General features: G+C 40.8%; 1 protein-coding gene across 2 annotated transcripts in view; it reads right to left on the bottom strand.

The window, feature by feature from the left end:
• Positions 1–14,183, bottom strand: part of LOC116672932 (proton myo-inositol cotransporter) — a 64,369-nt gene that overhangs the window by 48,125 nt on the left and 2,061 nt on the right. For both annotated transcript variants that reach the window (XM_032504915.1, XM_032504914.1), the window contains 2 exons: positions 7,089–7,248; positions 5,915–6,117 (listed from right to left, as the gene is read on the bottom strand). In XM_032504915.1, the coding sequence (XP_032360806.1) occupies positions 5,915–6,117; positions 7,089–7,248 (363 nt within the window). The remainder of the gene's footprint in view (positions 1–5,914; positions 6,118–7,088; positions 7,249–14,183) is intronic.

The following is a 14,183-nucleotide window of genomic DNA, read 5'->3' as shown; positions in this document are numbered from 1 at the left end:
CACACACACACACACACACACCAAGGCTACAGGTAAACATCTATAAATCTTTACAGGAGTCATGAGCCACTGAACACAAGAGCCAGTGGCCAACGGCGCAGTGGTGTATTTCAGATCTTTCAGAGAAAAAGGGTTCATCCTGGGGTTTGGTGACTAAACCAGGTTTCTCCTTTGAGAATTATCGGCTGCAGCGTAACTGCAGACTTACAGTTTTTTCCAATTGCTAACACACTAAAATGACATGCACAGCACAATTATTTAAACTGACACACAGAGAGCAAAACTTCCTCTCAAGTCTCAGAAAGTCTAAACACATTTTCTGCTTTACACACATTTTGCATTTCAAAATGGCACTTTTTAAATGCACTGAACACAGTTTCCTGCATAAGACACAACAATCTGACATAAAGTCACATGTTTGCCATTTCAAAACACTGCCATTTAAAAGACACTACATGAGCTAAATGACTAATTACATGTGCCACCTTGCCAAACACCCCTGGTTAATTGTAAACACTTCAATCAGGATGTTAGCACTATGAAAAGATAATATTTAGGCTGCATTGTCCAAGCCTATATATTCTTTATTTTGTTTTTCTAAAGGACTGAGAGACGACACCATGGTGGAGGAACATTGTTTCCCTGTATACTGGATAACACCATATTGACAGATGTATTGGTTTCAGGGAGTACGGATGGATGCACATGCAATCCCACATGAGTTTATCTTATTAGATGAGCTTTGTTCAACCTAGCAAAGAGCAGAAGAGGGGAGAAACGTCATTGGCCACAGAGCCATTTTAGATGTTCTGGCCAACGTGGTGGGAACATCACAGTGTGCTCTGCATCTCCAGTATGATGTTCCTCCACCGTCCTGTCAACTTGGACCATACAACACAGCACATATTCCACATTTCGGACAGACTTCACAACATTCTCACACTACCAGAGATATGAATGATGCAGACCATCAAAAGGAAACGGTACGGTAGTTAGGGACAACGTGAGCGTTCATCGTGCAGCCGCTGTACAAAACTGGTTCGCTGACCACCCACCATTTCTCGTGCGATACCTCCCACCATTCTCACCATGTCTGAACCTCAAAGAAGAGTTCTTTTCGGCATGGCGGTGGTGGAAGGTATACGACCCGCGGCCCTTTGTGCGCGTGCCTCTTGTGCAGGCTATGGAAGAGGCATGTGATGAGATGGATGTGGGTGCAATTCAGGGATGGATAAGGCACTCAAGGTGCTCCCCCCTCGATGTCTGTGGGGGGGACATATTGTCTGTGATGCCGAGATGTTGTGGACCGAACCGGCTGTGCGGCAAATAGAAAAAACTGTAATTATTTTTCTTGCTTCTTTTTTTTACTGTGATATATTTTGTCTGAAATTTTCTTTTTCAGTTTACTGTTTTTTGTAAGAATATTTTTGTTCAGTCCCATGTAAATATATCTGCAATTTTTTGCACTGACTGTTCACTGTAGTGAAACATAAAATGTTTTACCAGCATGTGTGTGTATCTGCAAATATTTCTGTGCATTGGGAACAATCTAAAACATATTTGTATTATGGCAAGGCATAGTAAAGATGAGGGTGCTTTTCATTTGCCCAACAGTGTGTAGTTGGTTAGGCAAAAATCTGGTAATGTGAATGAAGTGTGTGGCATTTCATGCAAATTTGATTTTGATAATGCTATGTAGTTTTGGTTGCAGTGGATCTTTGCAGGTATATGAGGGTGTTTTGCAGTTTGGGGTGTGGTTTTGTGATTGTGTTATGTATTTTGATTAAAAACCAGACTAGTTTGCAAAATTGTGTGTTAGCAATAGGAAAAAACTGTAACGAGTGCTCTAAAGGGCAGCAGAGACAAATTGATAGAGAAGTAGATCAGTGGAAAACTAAATGTAACTGTAATTTTTCTATTGTTTTTTTTAATTCAACCAGAAATGTGCTGTATTTAAGCAGAATACTGAAAGCAGCAGTATTGCAGAACTGAGTACACATTAATATCTGGACTTCTGTTCTGCTGAAAGGTGGAAGTAAATTATAAAGGTCAAATCATGTTGTGTCATGTTGTGTCTCCCATTTCTGCCCGATTCCTCACAAAGTTCAAAAGTTTCTAAAACCTCATGTTAGTCAGATTTCTGCTGAGCAATTTGACTAAATGAAACAGCTTGAAAATGTCTTACGTACCCACTTAAACTTAAAAAGTGGGCCATGCAGTAAGATCATGGCCATTAAGAATCTGAAGCTTCATTTGCATAGTTCAAAATTAGACTTTTAGGAATGTTGTCGTCTTACTTGAGTTTGTTTCTATTAGCATGGAAGAAATTTTTTAAATTAGCATGGAAGAAAATTGAACAATATTTATGGTTCTGAGTGGTTGTGTACTTTGAGGATAAAAGCCATAGCAATTTCCAACTTCACCTGACTCTGCTTGAAGGAAGACATTTCGTAGCAAAAGTCAAATTCAACCTAAAAACGTTTTGAATGAATTCAGAAGTAAATCACACCTGAAGCTGATAAAACCTGTAGTCTGTAAGTTTTCATGGTCCTGGAGAAAAAACATCATTTTACTTCCTAGATATGGTTTTGTTAAGTAAAAAAAACTTTGTTTTTGATTGTTTATTAAACAAAGGCTTCACACCTCCCTGCACATTTGTAATTCAGAAAAGTGTTGAGGATAGATAAATCCAGCTCAACAATATGAGATATTGTTGTCCCAGGGAAGAAAACATATTTTGGCCAGACAGCTTTTACAGTAAGAGCTTCCAAGTTTACAAAGATCCTTCCATTGAACATACCCAGCAACAGATTTGCTTGCTGGAACATCTAACTAACTGGTGCTGTCATTTTATAAGCTTTAGGTAGCTAGCTAATTTATGGTACGGGAAGCAGAATTTGAAGTAGAGTGAAACCTTCTCCTCCTGCAGCTCTCCCTCTCCCCTCTCTGTCCAGCCCCTCCTATCAGACAGCCACAGACATGCACCGGCTTCATACAGTAACCTTTACAAGTACTTATAATTTATTTAATTCAGATGCTGTTCTATAGTGGCAATTATGTGAGAATGGCTGAGCGAGGGTTAGCAGAAGGCTAAACTAGCAGATGGTCTGCTGCGCTTCCTCTTACACCCCCTAAACATGTCCTCGTCTGGTCCTCGTTCAGATGGCAGCAGTACTTTGGCTACGGTAAAGAGAATTTCCCCCGAAGGGACGTGCACACCCATCTGCATTTGTAGAGCAGCCATTAGGAACGTTCTTTTTCTCTGAAATAACCGGTGACTAGACAAAGACTCCAAGTTTGGCTGGTGTTGGTTCACTAAATCAAAATCGAAACTCCGATATCGCTAGTGACATCCAGGATCCGTTTAGGATTTTACATGTTGTTTGCTTTATTGTAATTTGAATGGCTTATTTAACATCCGGCCAATGGACAACAGTTGGAATTTAGCTATTTTTATTAAATGCTAACTAGGCCTGCACGACTAATTGTTATAAAATCGCAATCTCGATTCACCGTTCACGGTTTAATTTTTAAATAACTTTGATTTAAAAAAAAAAGAAAATCTTATTTTTTAAATTTTATTTTATTTGTATTACTTAGATTTAAATTTACGAGCCGACTGCATCACAAATGCTACTACTTTCTTCTGTGAGTTTTAAACATAGACTGTTCAAAACAGGCAATTGCAATGTGCTATAGGTGTCAAAAAAAGAAATCTGTTTGGTACTGCCAATTTGTTTTGTATTGTCATGGTCAAAAAAAATCATGGTAGAGAATTGTGACATCAATTCTAAGCAAAACAAATCGTGATTCATAGTTTTCCCCGAATCATGCAGGCCTAATGCTAACCCATAAAAAGAAAAAATAACTAGAATGTTGATAGAAGACAGCAAAAAAATAGTAAAATTAACTGTTTTGGGGATCAGATTCAGACTACAGCAATGTGTTTCTGTGTGTGTGTATGTGTCTTTGATTTGTTTGAGTAAGGATTAAAAAGAGATTACAGGTAGGGGGAAGAATTGCAGGATCAGACCGGAATGTACCACACACACAGCCTCTGAAATATAGACAACTTCATGATTATCAGGAGGTATGTCATGAAACGGCCATATAAGCGAATAAAGCTGTAATATCAGCCTCATTCTGACAACCTGGGTCAATATTGTCCGCTCACACTGGCAGCCTTGTACCAAACAGCAGCATCTGAGTGGTGAAGCAAAGGTCAGCTCACACAATAATTGACCATGAAGAACAAAGTATTTTCTTATCAACTCAGTCACATTAACCTCCATTCTCTGTTTGGTTGCATTTCTACCAGAGATCTATTAAAAGCAATAATTTACCTTGGTGAAAGCTGAATGGCTCGCCTATCACCGAAGGATTCAACCTACTGTACATCCGGTTCATGAAAGCTTCAACAATATACAGCTCCTTACACCTGTTGCTGCATGCGGGAGGAAACATTCACTGTATTCACTACATCATGAAAGCCACCAAAAGGACAAAAGAGCTCCCCGCTACGGACACTCAGACCACGTCTACGGAAAAATCCAAAGAAAAACACCACATTGTGGCTCGTGTTGTTTGATTGGCAGGTTGCCATCATTGCCCCATGAGTCAAGGGACTGCAACAGAGCAACTGAATTACTTTTTGTTGCTTCAGTAGGAAGGACTAGCAGGAGGGGAGCATGAACTCTCTAATCAGCCTCACGGAGGAGGGCATCAAAGTGACTAAAAAAGGAAGGCTGCTGCTTTCAAGGCTTAGGGTTGGGACTCTGCCAGCTGTGTCAGGTGTTAATAAAATGAGCGCAAGAGTTAGCCAGTCCCTTTCAAACATATTTCCAATCATCCCTCTACGCCCACAGCACTCTAAGTCTTTGGAGTCTGTGGAGGAGGTCATCTATTGTTGCGGCGCCTAAGAAGGCCTGTGTAAAGATGACGAGGGATCTCTGACATGTAGCAGATACCTCTACACCAAAGAAATGCCTTAAAACGATTATGCCACACAGGCTTTATTGCCCTCAAAGGTGATAATGCAGTTTTAATATTACTACACCTCATTTACATTGAACTACTGACACTTTGGTTTGTATTTTCTTGGTTAAATTGAATAGTGAGTGGTATTCTTTTCTACCACACCGGAGCTAAGGCCCTGTTCAAACCTGGTGTTAACATGCGTCTTGGGTGAACCGATCACAAGAGGACAGTTCTAAGTCCAGGTGTGAACATGCCCAAGACGCATTGAGATCAGATCGCTCAGACCACTTTTGGATGTGGTCTGCAAACCCCTTCTTTTAGCGGTGGGTACTCGAATGTGTCCTGGGCCAACTGACGTCCTCTGTGTAAGCGTAACTACGCATTCATTGGCTGGCTTTTTCTCCAACACGTCTGAGCTGCAGTATAGGTAGCTCTGTGTATTCTGGCCATTTTTGTATTTCTCATTTTACAGAAACCGCTAAGAGAGAATCTTGTGTTTTAGATGTTATCATGCTGTCTGTGATGTGTCTGCGTCTTTGTCCTGGTGCTTTACACAGACACTGACACCTGCCCACTAGTTCCCATCAGTCACTTAGGCACAAAAACATAGAAAAATAGGGTCCAGGTTGGGAAAAAAAACGGTAGTTACCCTTTGTTGCCAGGATTGAACAACAGGGCCTAAGATACTGATGCTTGACCTGGGTATACTGTACGTCCAAACGCTGTTGAATGGGACAATAGGCCTTTGACACTGTACTGTAGCTGTTGAGATAAGCAAAGAATTGAAATTTGACAAAAATACACAGCCATTCCCTGCATAGATACCCGTGTAGGTACTGTTGTAAAGTAAATGTTAACAGGATGTTACAGCATAACGCAAAAAGCAAAACATGTGTTGTTCTCTTGTCCCAATCCTTTCTCCTTTTTTCCCCGTTACCTCCTCCGCTGTCCTCCTCATCGATGCTGTTCTTGATGCTGTCGTACTCCTCGTCAATGTTCTGGTTCCCTCGGATATGACTGAGCACGCGGCGGGCCTTCTGGGTCAGCCCATGCTGGATTAACCAGCGAGGGCTCTCCGGCAGGAACAGGAATCCCACAAACTGGAGCACGGCGGGAAGCACCGACAGACCCAACATGTACCTGGACAGGCAGGCAGGGAGGGGATGCATGGAGTGAGTAATCTAATTCCAATCACAGAAGCTACACATTTTATATTTTTTGGCTAATGGCAACTTTGGAAAGCTTTGCATGCCATGCACATTTCAATTCCTTTGACATTAGTTACAAAAATAGGCTGCTATAAGGTTGTCCATATATTCAGTTTGTTTAGTAATTTGCCTGTAAGTATCAGGTGGTTGAGTTCATTTCTGTAAAATAAAACACTGGGAGAAATGTCAAGGCTTTATGCCGACTCTCCAACTTAAATATAACTTGAGCATTTACATTAAGCAAAAAATAAGGGGGTACACTACAAGAGGGGAATGAGGGGAAAACTGTGAGCTTTATCTCTCTAGACCTGCGCAGGCAAAGAAGATAATTAGACATTCATTCTAAATAAACCAAATAAGTGTCTCCAAAAAGCCATTATCATGTATGAATCACCGCAATCTAGGGGCTTCTAAAGGAGCTTTGCTATCTCCATCAGAACTGTAGGGACGATTATTATCTAAAGTAGCACACAGTTCAAACATTCACACACCCTGGAGGCTTCAAATCTGCATTCAGTATGACAGCAGGGAAATATGCAAACAGAAGCAAAAAAAAGAGTTAAGATGATAACATATAGAAGATAAAAGACAGAAAAAGAGTTATACTGTATCTTTCAAACATGCAGCGAGGCTGCTCCCAGCAAATGCTAGGGCAGACTTGTGTATGTGATGACATTTAGAAGGAGGGTTTGAGTAGCAAACCCGACTTCTTCTGGCATTTTATGTGATAAGAACCCAAAGAAAGGACAGTAATATCATATTTGACTATATGACCATCACACAGGGAGATGGGAATCCTTTGAAAAGTACCTAAAGTGTACTTATGCAGACATAAAAGAATCCATTTTATGTTATTCATGCTTTTAATTGTGCATGTGTGAGATGCGTGTCTCGGTGTCTGACCTCCACCCATTGTGGTGCAGGTAGCTGAAGGCGCCGTCGATGAGGCTGGCGGTGAACTGTCCACCGGTAATGAAGAGGGTGTTAACCGTCACCAGCTGACCCCTGAGGTGGGGCGGAGAGGCCTCAGCGATGTACACTGGCACCGTCATAGAGGCAATTCCTACACAGTGGGGGAGAGAGAGGGAGAGGCAACGGTTAGCAGGAGGTTCAGATGTCACCTGTCCTCAAGAAAATGCAGACTTACTGCATATGAAAAGGACTTATTTGTATGGAATAAATGAAAAATAAAGGCTGGCTTATAAGCTAAACCGTGACAAAAGCCTTATACTAACAATAACCAATCAACTGACCTGAACATTATCTAAAACAGAAAACAGGGCAGTTTTCGTCAGCTAAACGCTTTAAATAATAATTTAAAAAAAAAACTATCTATCCCTCACACACAGGACCCATAGACACGCATTAGTTGAGTTTAGAGTGATGGGGCTGGCACAGAGTTGGTACAGTGCAGTGGCTTGCTCAACCGTCACTTCTCCAGCTAAGACCCCATAACGTGCTGGATTTCAACCAGCCACCCTCTGGTCCCCAAGAAAAAGCAAAAAGTGTTTTAAAAGTCAGTGGGTTTATATTATTATTAAAAAAAAATCAATAATCTCTATTGTCTGTAATGAATTAGTTGAATAACTCTGCCCTTTAACCCTGAAATCAACAGCAACACTGATTTCATGTGGACAAGAGGTGAACCCCAGAGACACATACTAAGACATACTTTATTGTACAAATAAATACTGGACACGGACACGGACACACACACACACACACACACACACACACACACACACACACACACACACACAGACGGTTGTGTGCTCACATACACACAGAACAAACAGTGCGTGTTTGCCTATCTGACAAGGTGTCATGAGACCGCAGCTTTCTGCAGCTGGCCCCCGATAAGCTCTAATAATAGTCTCCCACTGCTTTCTACACCCCGCCCTCCCCCCCTTCACCGCTCCCTCTCCCCCCGTGCCACCACCCTGCCCTCGACGCCCGCCACCACTACATGGCTACCTGTTGCCATGGCAACCACTTTTGCTGCGAAACCAGTCTCCGAGCGGGCACCACACTGTGGCAGCTCTGGGAAGAGGAATCGATAACCAAGAGTGAGGAGGATGTACTTCTTTTTTGTTAGCTTTATTTTTTATTCCTTATTTTTACACAAGAGTGCGAAAGGAAATCACCATCATCAGCATTTGAAAGCACAAAGTAACTTTTCTTGAAGAAGTACACAACATCAGAACATTTACTAAGAACACATACTCTTTCTTCCATGAGTGTACTACAAAACAAAATAACAGTATTGGTTGAAAGCCCCATGGTCAAGTATCTGCTTGGCCTACTGTTCAGTGTGGAGTAATTAGAGGAGAGGCACTTGTAGACTCCGCCAAGGCTGTACAGCTTTTTCTCTAGCCTGCTGTTAACACCTAGAGGAATCAGTTGTGTCTTTTGATTCATATTAATTTATTGAACTTTGAATGAAACATAAGGCTCTGGAGTCTAGTCTACATCTTAGCTATTGCTAAAAATAAAGGAATATCATCTGAGGGCGGAAATCCGAGATCCAGATTACCACTGAAATCTAATCAACTGCTCTTTGGCCTGTCTGCTCAGGCCAATTTAATGGAAATCCATTCATAACCTTTTGATAGATGCTGTTGCAAGACAGACACAAGAAGAAAAGAAAAAAACTAACCCCTATGCTATAGGTAAAGTAGAGGTAGGACCTTTAAAACAAGTCAGTGTACTCATGACATGGGTCACAATACCCCCCTTCCCCAAATACAACCATCTGTTATCATTTAACTGGAATACCATACTTAGGTCTGCTGTACCATCTCCTTGGCGATTAAGCAAACTCCATTCGCTGACGGCGGCCACAACATGCGGCTGAAGGATGTTAAGTGGCCCTTGCTCTAGAATTCTTTGACGAAAAAATAAATGAATGCTACATTGTATTGTTAAATGTAGTTCGTTCCGGCATGTTAAAGACTGGTATATTATATTAGAATAAGTATCAAGTTTGAGTGTAATGATTAAACAGGTAGAGCAGCAGGCAGATTTCATGCCAATCTGCAGAGCGGTTCACAGCCGGGGGAAGCAATCACCAAATGCTATCAAATCTGTTTTGTCTTGTTTCTAACAGCAACAGCTGTATGCTGTCTGTGTGTTTGCACTATAGGTTTGGATACTCAGATGCCATTATGCAGATGCACACACACAGAGAGGATAAATACAGTACAATATGTACAGATTTTAACACACTTAACACAAACAAGTCTTCTGTATTCACCTCATACAGCCGGACTTCTTCATCCTCCCTCGTGCTTGTTTTACTCCATGTTCCCCTGTTTTAATTATCTCAGCCATATGTATCACCAGCTTGTCTTCGGCCAAGCCACGCCTGCTGCCGCACACAGCCCATATGCCTATGAGTGAGATACTACAGCTGATGTTGATGTATTTACTGAGTAATGGATCATTTCCATTTCACATCTTGCTGCAGGTGGTGACAGGGGAAATAATTATGTCACAGCCCATTAAAAGTAATACCATTACAGGCCGGTAAAAAGGTCAAATACTGTACACATTTGCTTTAGCTTATTGACAGTCTGAAATTAAGTGTTTTCGGCTGGGAGTCATTTTCAGTCATCCTATCTTGCATTGGATTTAAAAATGAGTAGCTAATACTATAATTTCACATATGTTATGTCTTGTCTGTTAAAGTATATCCCTATGCAAAATAGCTTATTCAGGGGTCTCATGTCTGTGTGTACTTTTTGAGAGAAGCATAATTTTTCTAATAACGTTTTTTAGAAAAACTTTAGGCGGCTTGAGCTGTTTGCCCCGATATATGTTGTTTAGCTGAGTCACATTTCCCAAATTTCTACAACAAAAGGTTCCAAGTGCAAAGTTTGCGATCCATTAGCTACAATAGCTAATTCAGGGGGGTACTTTCCGTTGCTACTTTCAGTGGAACTCAAAAGGAAGTGTTGAAAGGGATTTATGTGCTTTTATGTGGTTTCGGAGGCTGGCACTAGCCTGGCTCCGCCCTCCTACATACTTAAGCTCAATTTTCATTTCCCTTCAGTACTACGCATAGTGGTACTACGTCTGGGTTTGTAGTTTAGTGTTGGGTTTTCTCCATCCAAATATTTGGCGGTCCACTCAGCGAACAGAGGGAGTGGCTGAGAACAATGACATTGAGGATGTGTGCTAGAGTTGTAGTTCTGTAATGGAGGGGGAGAAAGATGCGAGCCAAGCCATTCAGTCCGTTGAGGCAACGCTGTCGAATATCCAGAAGTTAAAGTTAAAAGTAAAAGTTTGCATGACCCATAGTTGGAGTGACCACAATTATGAGATTAATTAAAAAAATGGTGTCTAATGCTGATGATTGTGACAAATCTAAAATAAATGTTAACGTTGGCTAACACTTCCAATGAACAGTTGAATTTTCATGAGAAATACCTGTTACATAGTGAGAGCTAAGAAATAAGAACAAGTTTCAACTTGAGTCACTCTTGTCCTACATCAGTATTGCACAGAAGACATATCTGGAGTCAAGTGACATTATTTTGATACAAGCAAAGCCATCTCAAGTATTCATATTCTTCTAAAGTTCCCCACTGCAACTAAAACTGCACTGAAAACAAGCTAAGCTTAACCAAAGGCCAGGTTTCTTCGTTTACATGGATTTGAATCCCTTACAAACACATCTGCAATGTGTTCCCTTTCTAGTTAATGAGCTCTCCTTTCAGCACCAGGGGACAGCTCCCAGCTCTCTGTTATCCAAACACACACACACACACACACACACACACACACACACACACACACACACACACACACACACACACACACACACACACACACACACACACCCTCGTAAAGTCATTGTTTGGTTGGGCTCAGCCTCAAAGCAGTACAGCAAAGTTAAACAAAGAAACTGTCTGGTCTTGTGAAGGCAGCTTCTAGGCAAGGAGTACAAAGCTCGGGACTGACTCGCTTGATCAGAGTACGCGGGAGATACTTCATTAGACCCTCCATTACTGTGATGTAGTAAAGACGCAGGCAGGACATTTTCAGGTACTAAGTAGCTGGTTGTGATGGAGGAATTTAATTAGTGGCTAATGGAGCATCCTCAAAAACTCCTACAAATAAAGTGGTGGGAGTGCTGATTGAATTTAGTGGTAAAAGTAGGTTGTGCCCTTTCTTAATTAAATTCATTAAAGTGTGCCTAATATCACAATGGATTTTGACAATTGTTATCTAAAAACGAATTATCCCATACTATACCATGTGACAGTGTTTATGATGTATCTTCAAATCGGTCATAAAATTCAAGTTGTTATAAAACTATTTTGGAAAAAATATCTAAAAATTGCCAAATGTCAAGCCGAAACCAATTCATTTCTTTAACACTTGACATTTTAGTGACGTGATTTCCACCTTACAGAACGACAATATGCGCATAAACAAACTCCTCAATAAGGCCACACTTAGCTTCCACCTAGTTACGACGATTTAATTATATAAACCCACCAATTAATTATCAAACGTCCAGGTAATAATTCTACAGCGATTGAAACTGCTGGAGCCAGAACACTCATACACACACTATTATACACATTATGTGTGTCTGTGTTTAACCTTTTAAATCTAACGGTTACCACACAGAGAGCATAGAAAGAATCCATTGGTCGCTGTGACAGTTTATCTACTCAACTGTCCTAGGGAATGTAGTAAAACGCTAAAGCTTTTCATCAACCTGCTGCTTTTCTTTTCTTTTAAAGTTTATTTTTCAACAGTAACATGTCATACCCTATACATGTCTTGGCTGCAACTGCTGCAACTGCAACTATTACGAATGTAAATCAAAATGTTTATTTGTGTTATGGGTTGTGTAAGGAAAATTCCCACTGGCTGATATCTCATGATAGGAGTCTTTAAACTCTCAAATATCAATATTGGCTGGGCTTACTAACAAGTTGCTATATCAACTTTTCGGCCTTTATTTTGACAAGACAGCTGAAGACTTGCCTATCTGACATGCAGCAAGAAGCCACAGGTTGGAGTTGAACCCGGGGCCTCTGCGTCGAGAAGTTATCCTCTATATATGGGTGCCAACTCTGCCAACTGAGCTATCCAGACACCCACGCTAAGAGGTGATAATATGCGACTGTTGTGTCCACAGTTTGTTTTTGCTGCCCCAAAGTTTCCCCTAAAAAATATTTAAGGTTTAAAGATAAAATTTCCATTGTCACTGTCAATAGTCAATGAAATGTATCTATTGCTACACATCTTTTAATACAATCTGACTAAAACAACATCATAAAACCCACAGCCAGTGGGGTTTCAAATTGCACGGATAGCCCGCACAGTCAGTAGTTAACAAGATAGCTGATTGGCTCCCAAGAGCTAGTGCTAGCTCGGCTATCCCTGGCAGTCACAGTCTTGTCCAAAATTGACTTGAGTAAATTCCTTTGCTTGATTATAAAATATATCTCCTCCTAACACATCACAAATCACACATCCAAGACAGGTTATGAGTATGAGAGAACACCTTTCTACAACTATCCTTTGCAGCAAGAAAGCCTTTTATTTTGACAGGGTTGACAAGGATTAATCAATAACTTGACAATTTCAAACTGTCTGGTTCAATCCCATCTGCTTGCTCAGACTGTGGCAACAGCTCGTATCACACAACAGACCCTGTTCTCCGGCAAAGGTCAGATCAACAACAACCGGTTATGAGTATAAATGCAGGGAGGCAAGGCTTGGCGTGTACAAACAGCTCTGATGACCTTCATGGGGAGTTTAGTTCAGACATGCTAAGCAGTTAGCTTTCCTGAGAACTGGCGGCCACGTTAAAGTTGAGTGTGCGGGGTGACAGGCACCGCCAGAATAATTGCATGCAATGAAAAATGTTGCCTTATTAGTGTCTCGTCTAGCTAATTGTGGTGCCAGAATGTGTTAATTATCTATCAGGGCCAGCTTGTTCATGCTTGTGTAATAAAGATGATTGTATGGGAAAAGATTGCAATGGCACAAGGGGAGAGGATACTTATAATGAAACAGCCACTTATAATGTAACAGCTGAAATGACCCGTGTGATTGGTCTTTCCCCATATTATCTATCAGAGCTTGAAAATGAAGTGTGTAGCTGCTGCATTTTCTTTTCCTTATCTTTCATTATTGGTATTTCTAAACAATCACAAACACTCAACTGGCATTACTGCCACAATTGTTTAGTGTTAACATTACAGTACATACATATTATAAATTCAAACTAGCTGTTGATGGGCATCCATCTCCATAAAAAACTAATAGTGTCAACTGTCCATTAACTGTGTAGTGAATCTGTTACATTCCAATCTCTAAACACTCTGAACAAAGCCTATCTCATCTGTTTTAATTAGTATCATAAATTTGTGACATAAATTGTTACACGGTTTTCCTTTCCACTACTCTCAAAGGAGGCAACGTACGAGTGCCATCAACGTAGCACTCAGACTGAAAAGCCAGTTTTAACAGCCCTTTCCACAGAGGATGTGACTCATGAGTAAGAGCAGCCACTATAAATAATTTGGGATACATTGAATTCTGATCAAATGGCAAGTTGCATGTAAAAGCATGCAGAAAGTGGAGGGAGATACAGGCAGAGATTCAAGGGAAGAAAAAGCCAAGCTCATGTAGAAAAACAAAGAAGCAAGGAGGAAGGGAGCCAATCAGATAAATGCAACTCTGGCATCAGTGACCTAACTGACACCAAAAATCTCCGGTGTGTATAATCTTAGCTTCCTTCCTGTGATATCTGCTTCTTATTTATCATTCCGTTATTTTTCTCTAAATCAAATAATAATTTTAATGAGGTTAATAATAAAGACAGCAAGTTGTCGAACAGCCAGTGGCAAGCAGTCTGAGCAGCAAAGGGCTACGCTGTGTAATTAGAAGCTGTGAGTAATTGCAAATATCAGGCCTGAGGCAGGAAGAGGCGGAGAGAAGGGGGACAAACCCAACCCATTACATGTTGGGATG

This window comes from Etheostoma spectabile, chromosome 23 (assembly GCF_008692095.1).
Source record: "Etheostoma spectabile isolate EspeVRDwgs_2016 chromosome 23, UIUC_Espe_1.0, whole genome shotgun sequence".
Lineage (NCBI taxonomy): Eukaryota > Metazoa > Chordata > Actinopteri > Perciformes > Percidae > Etheostoma > Etheostoma spectabile.
This window is presented reverse-complemented; position numbering and strand designations above follow the sequence as displayed.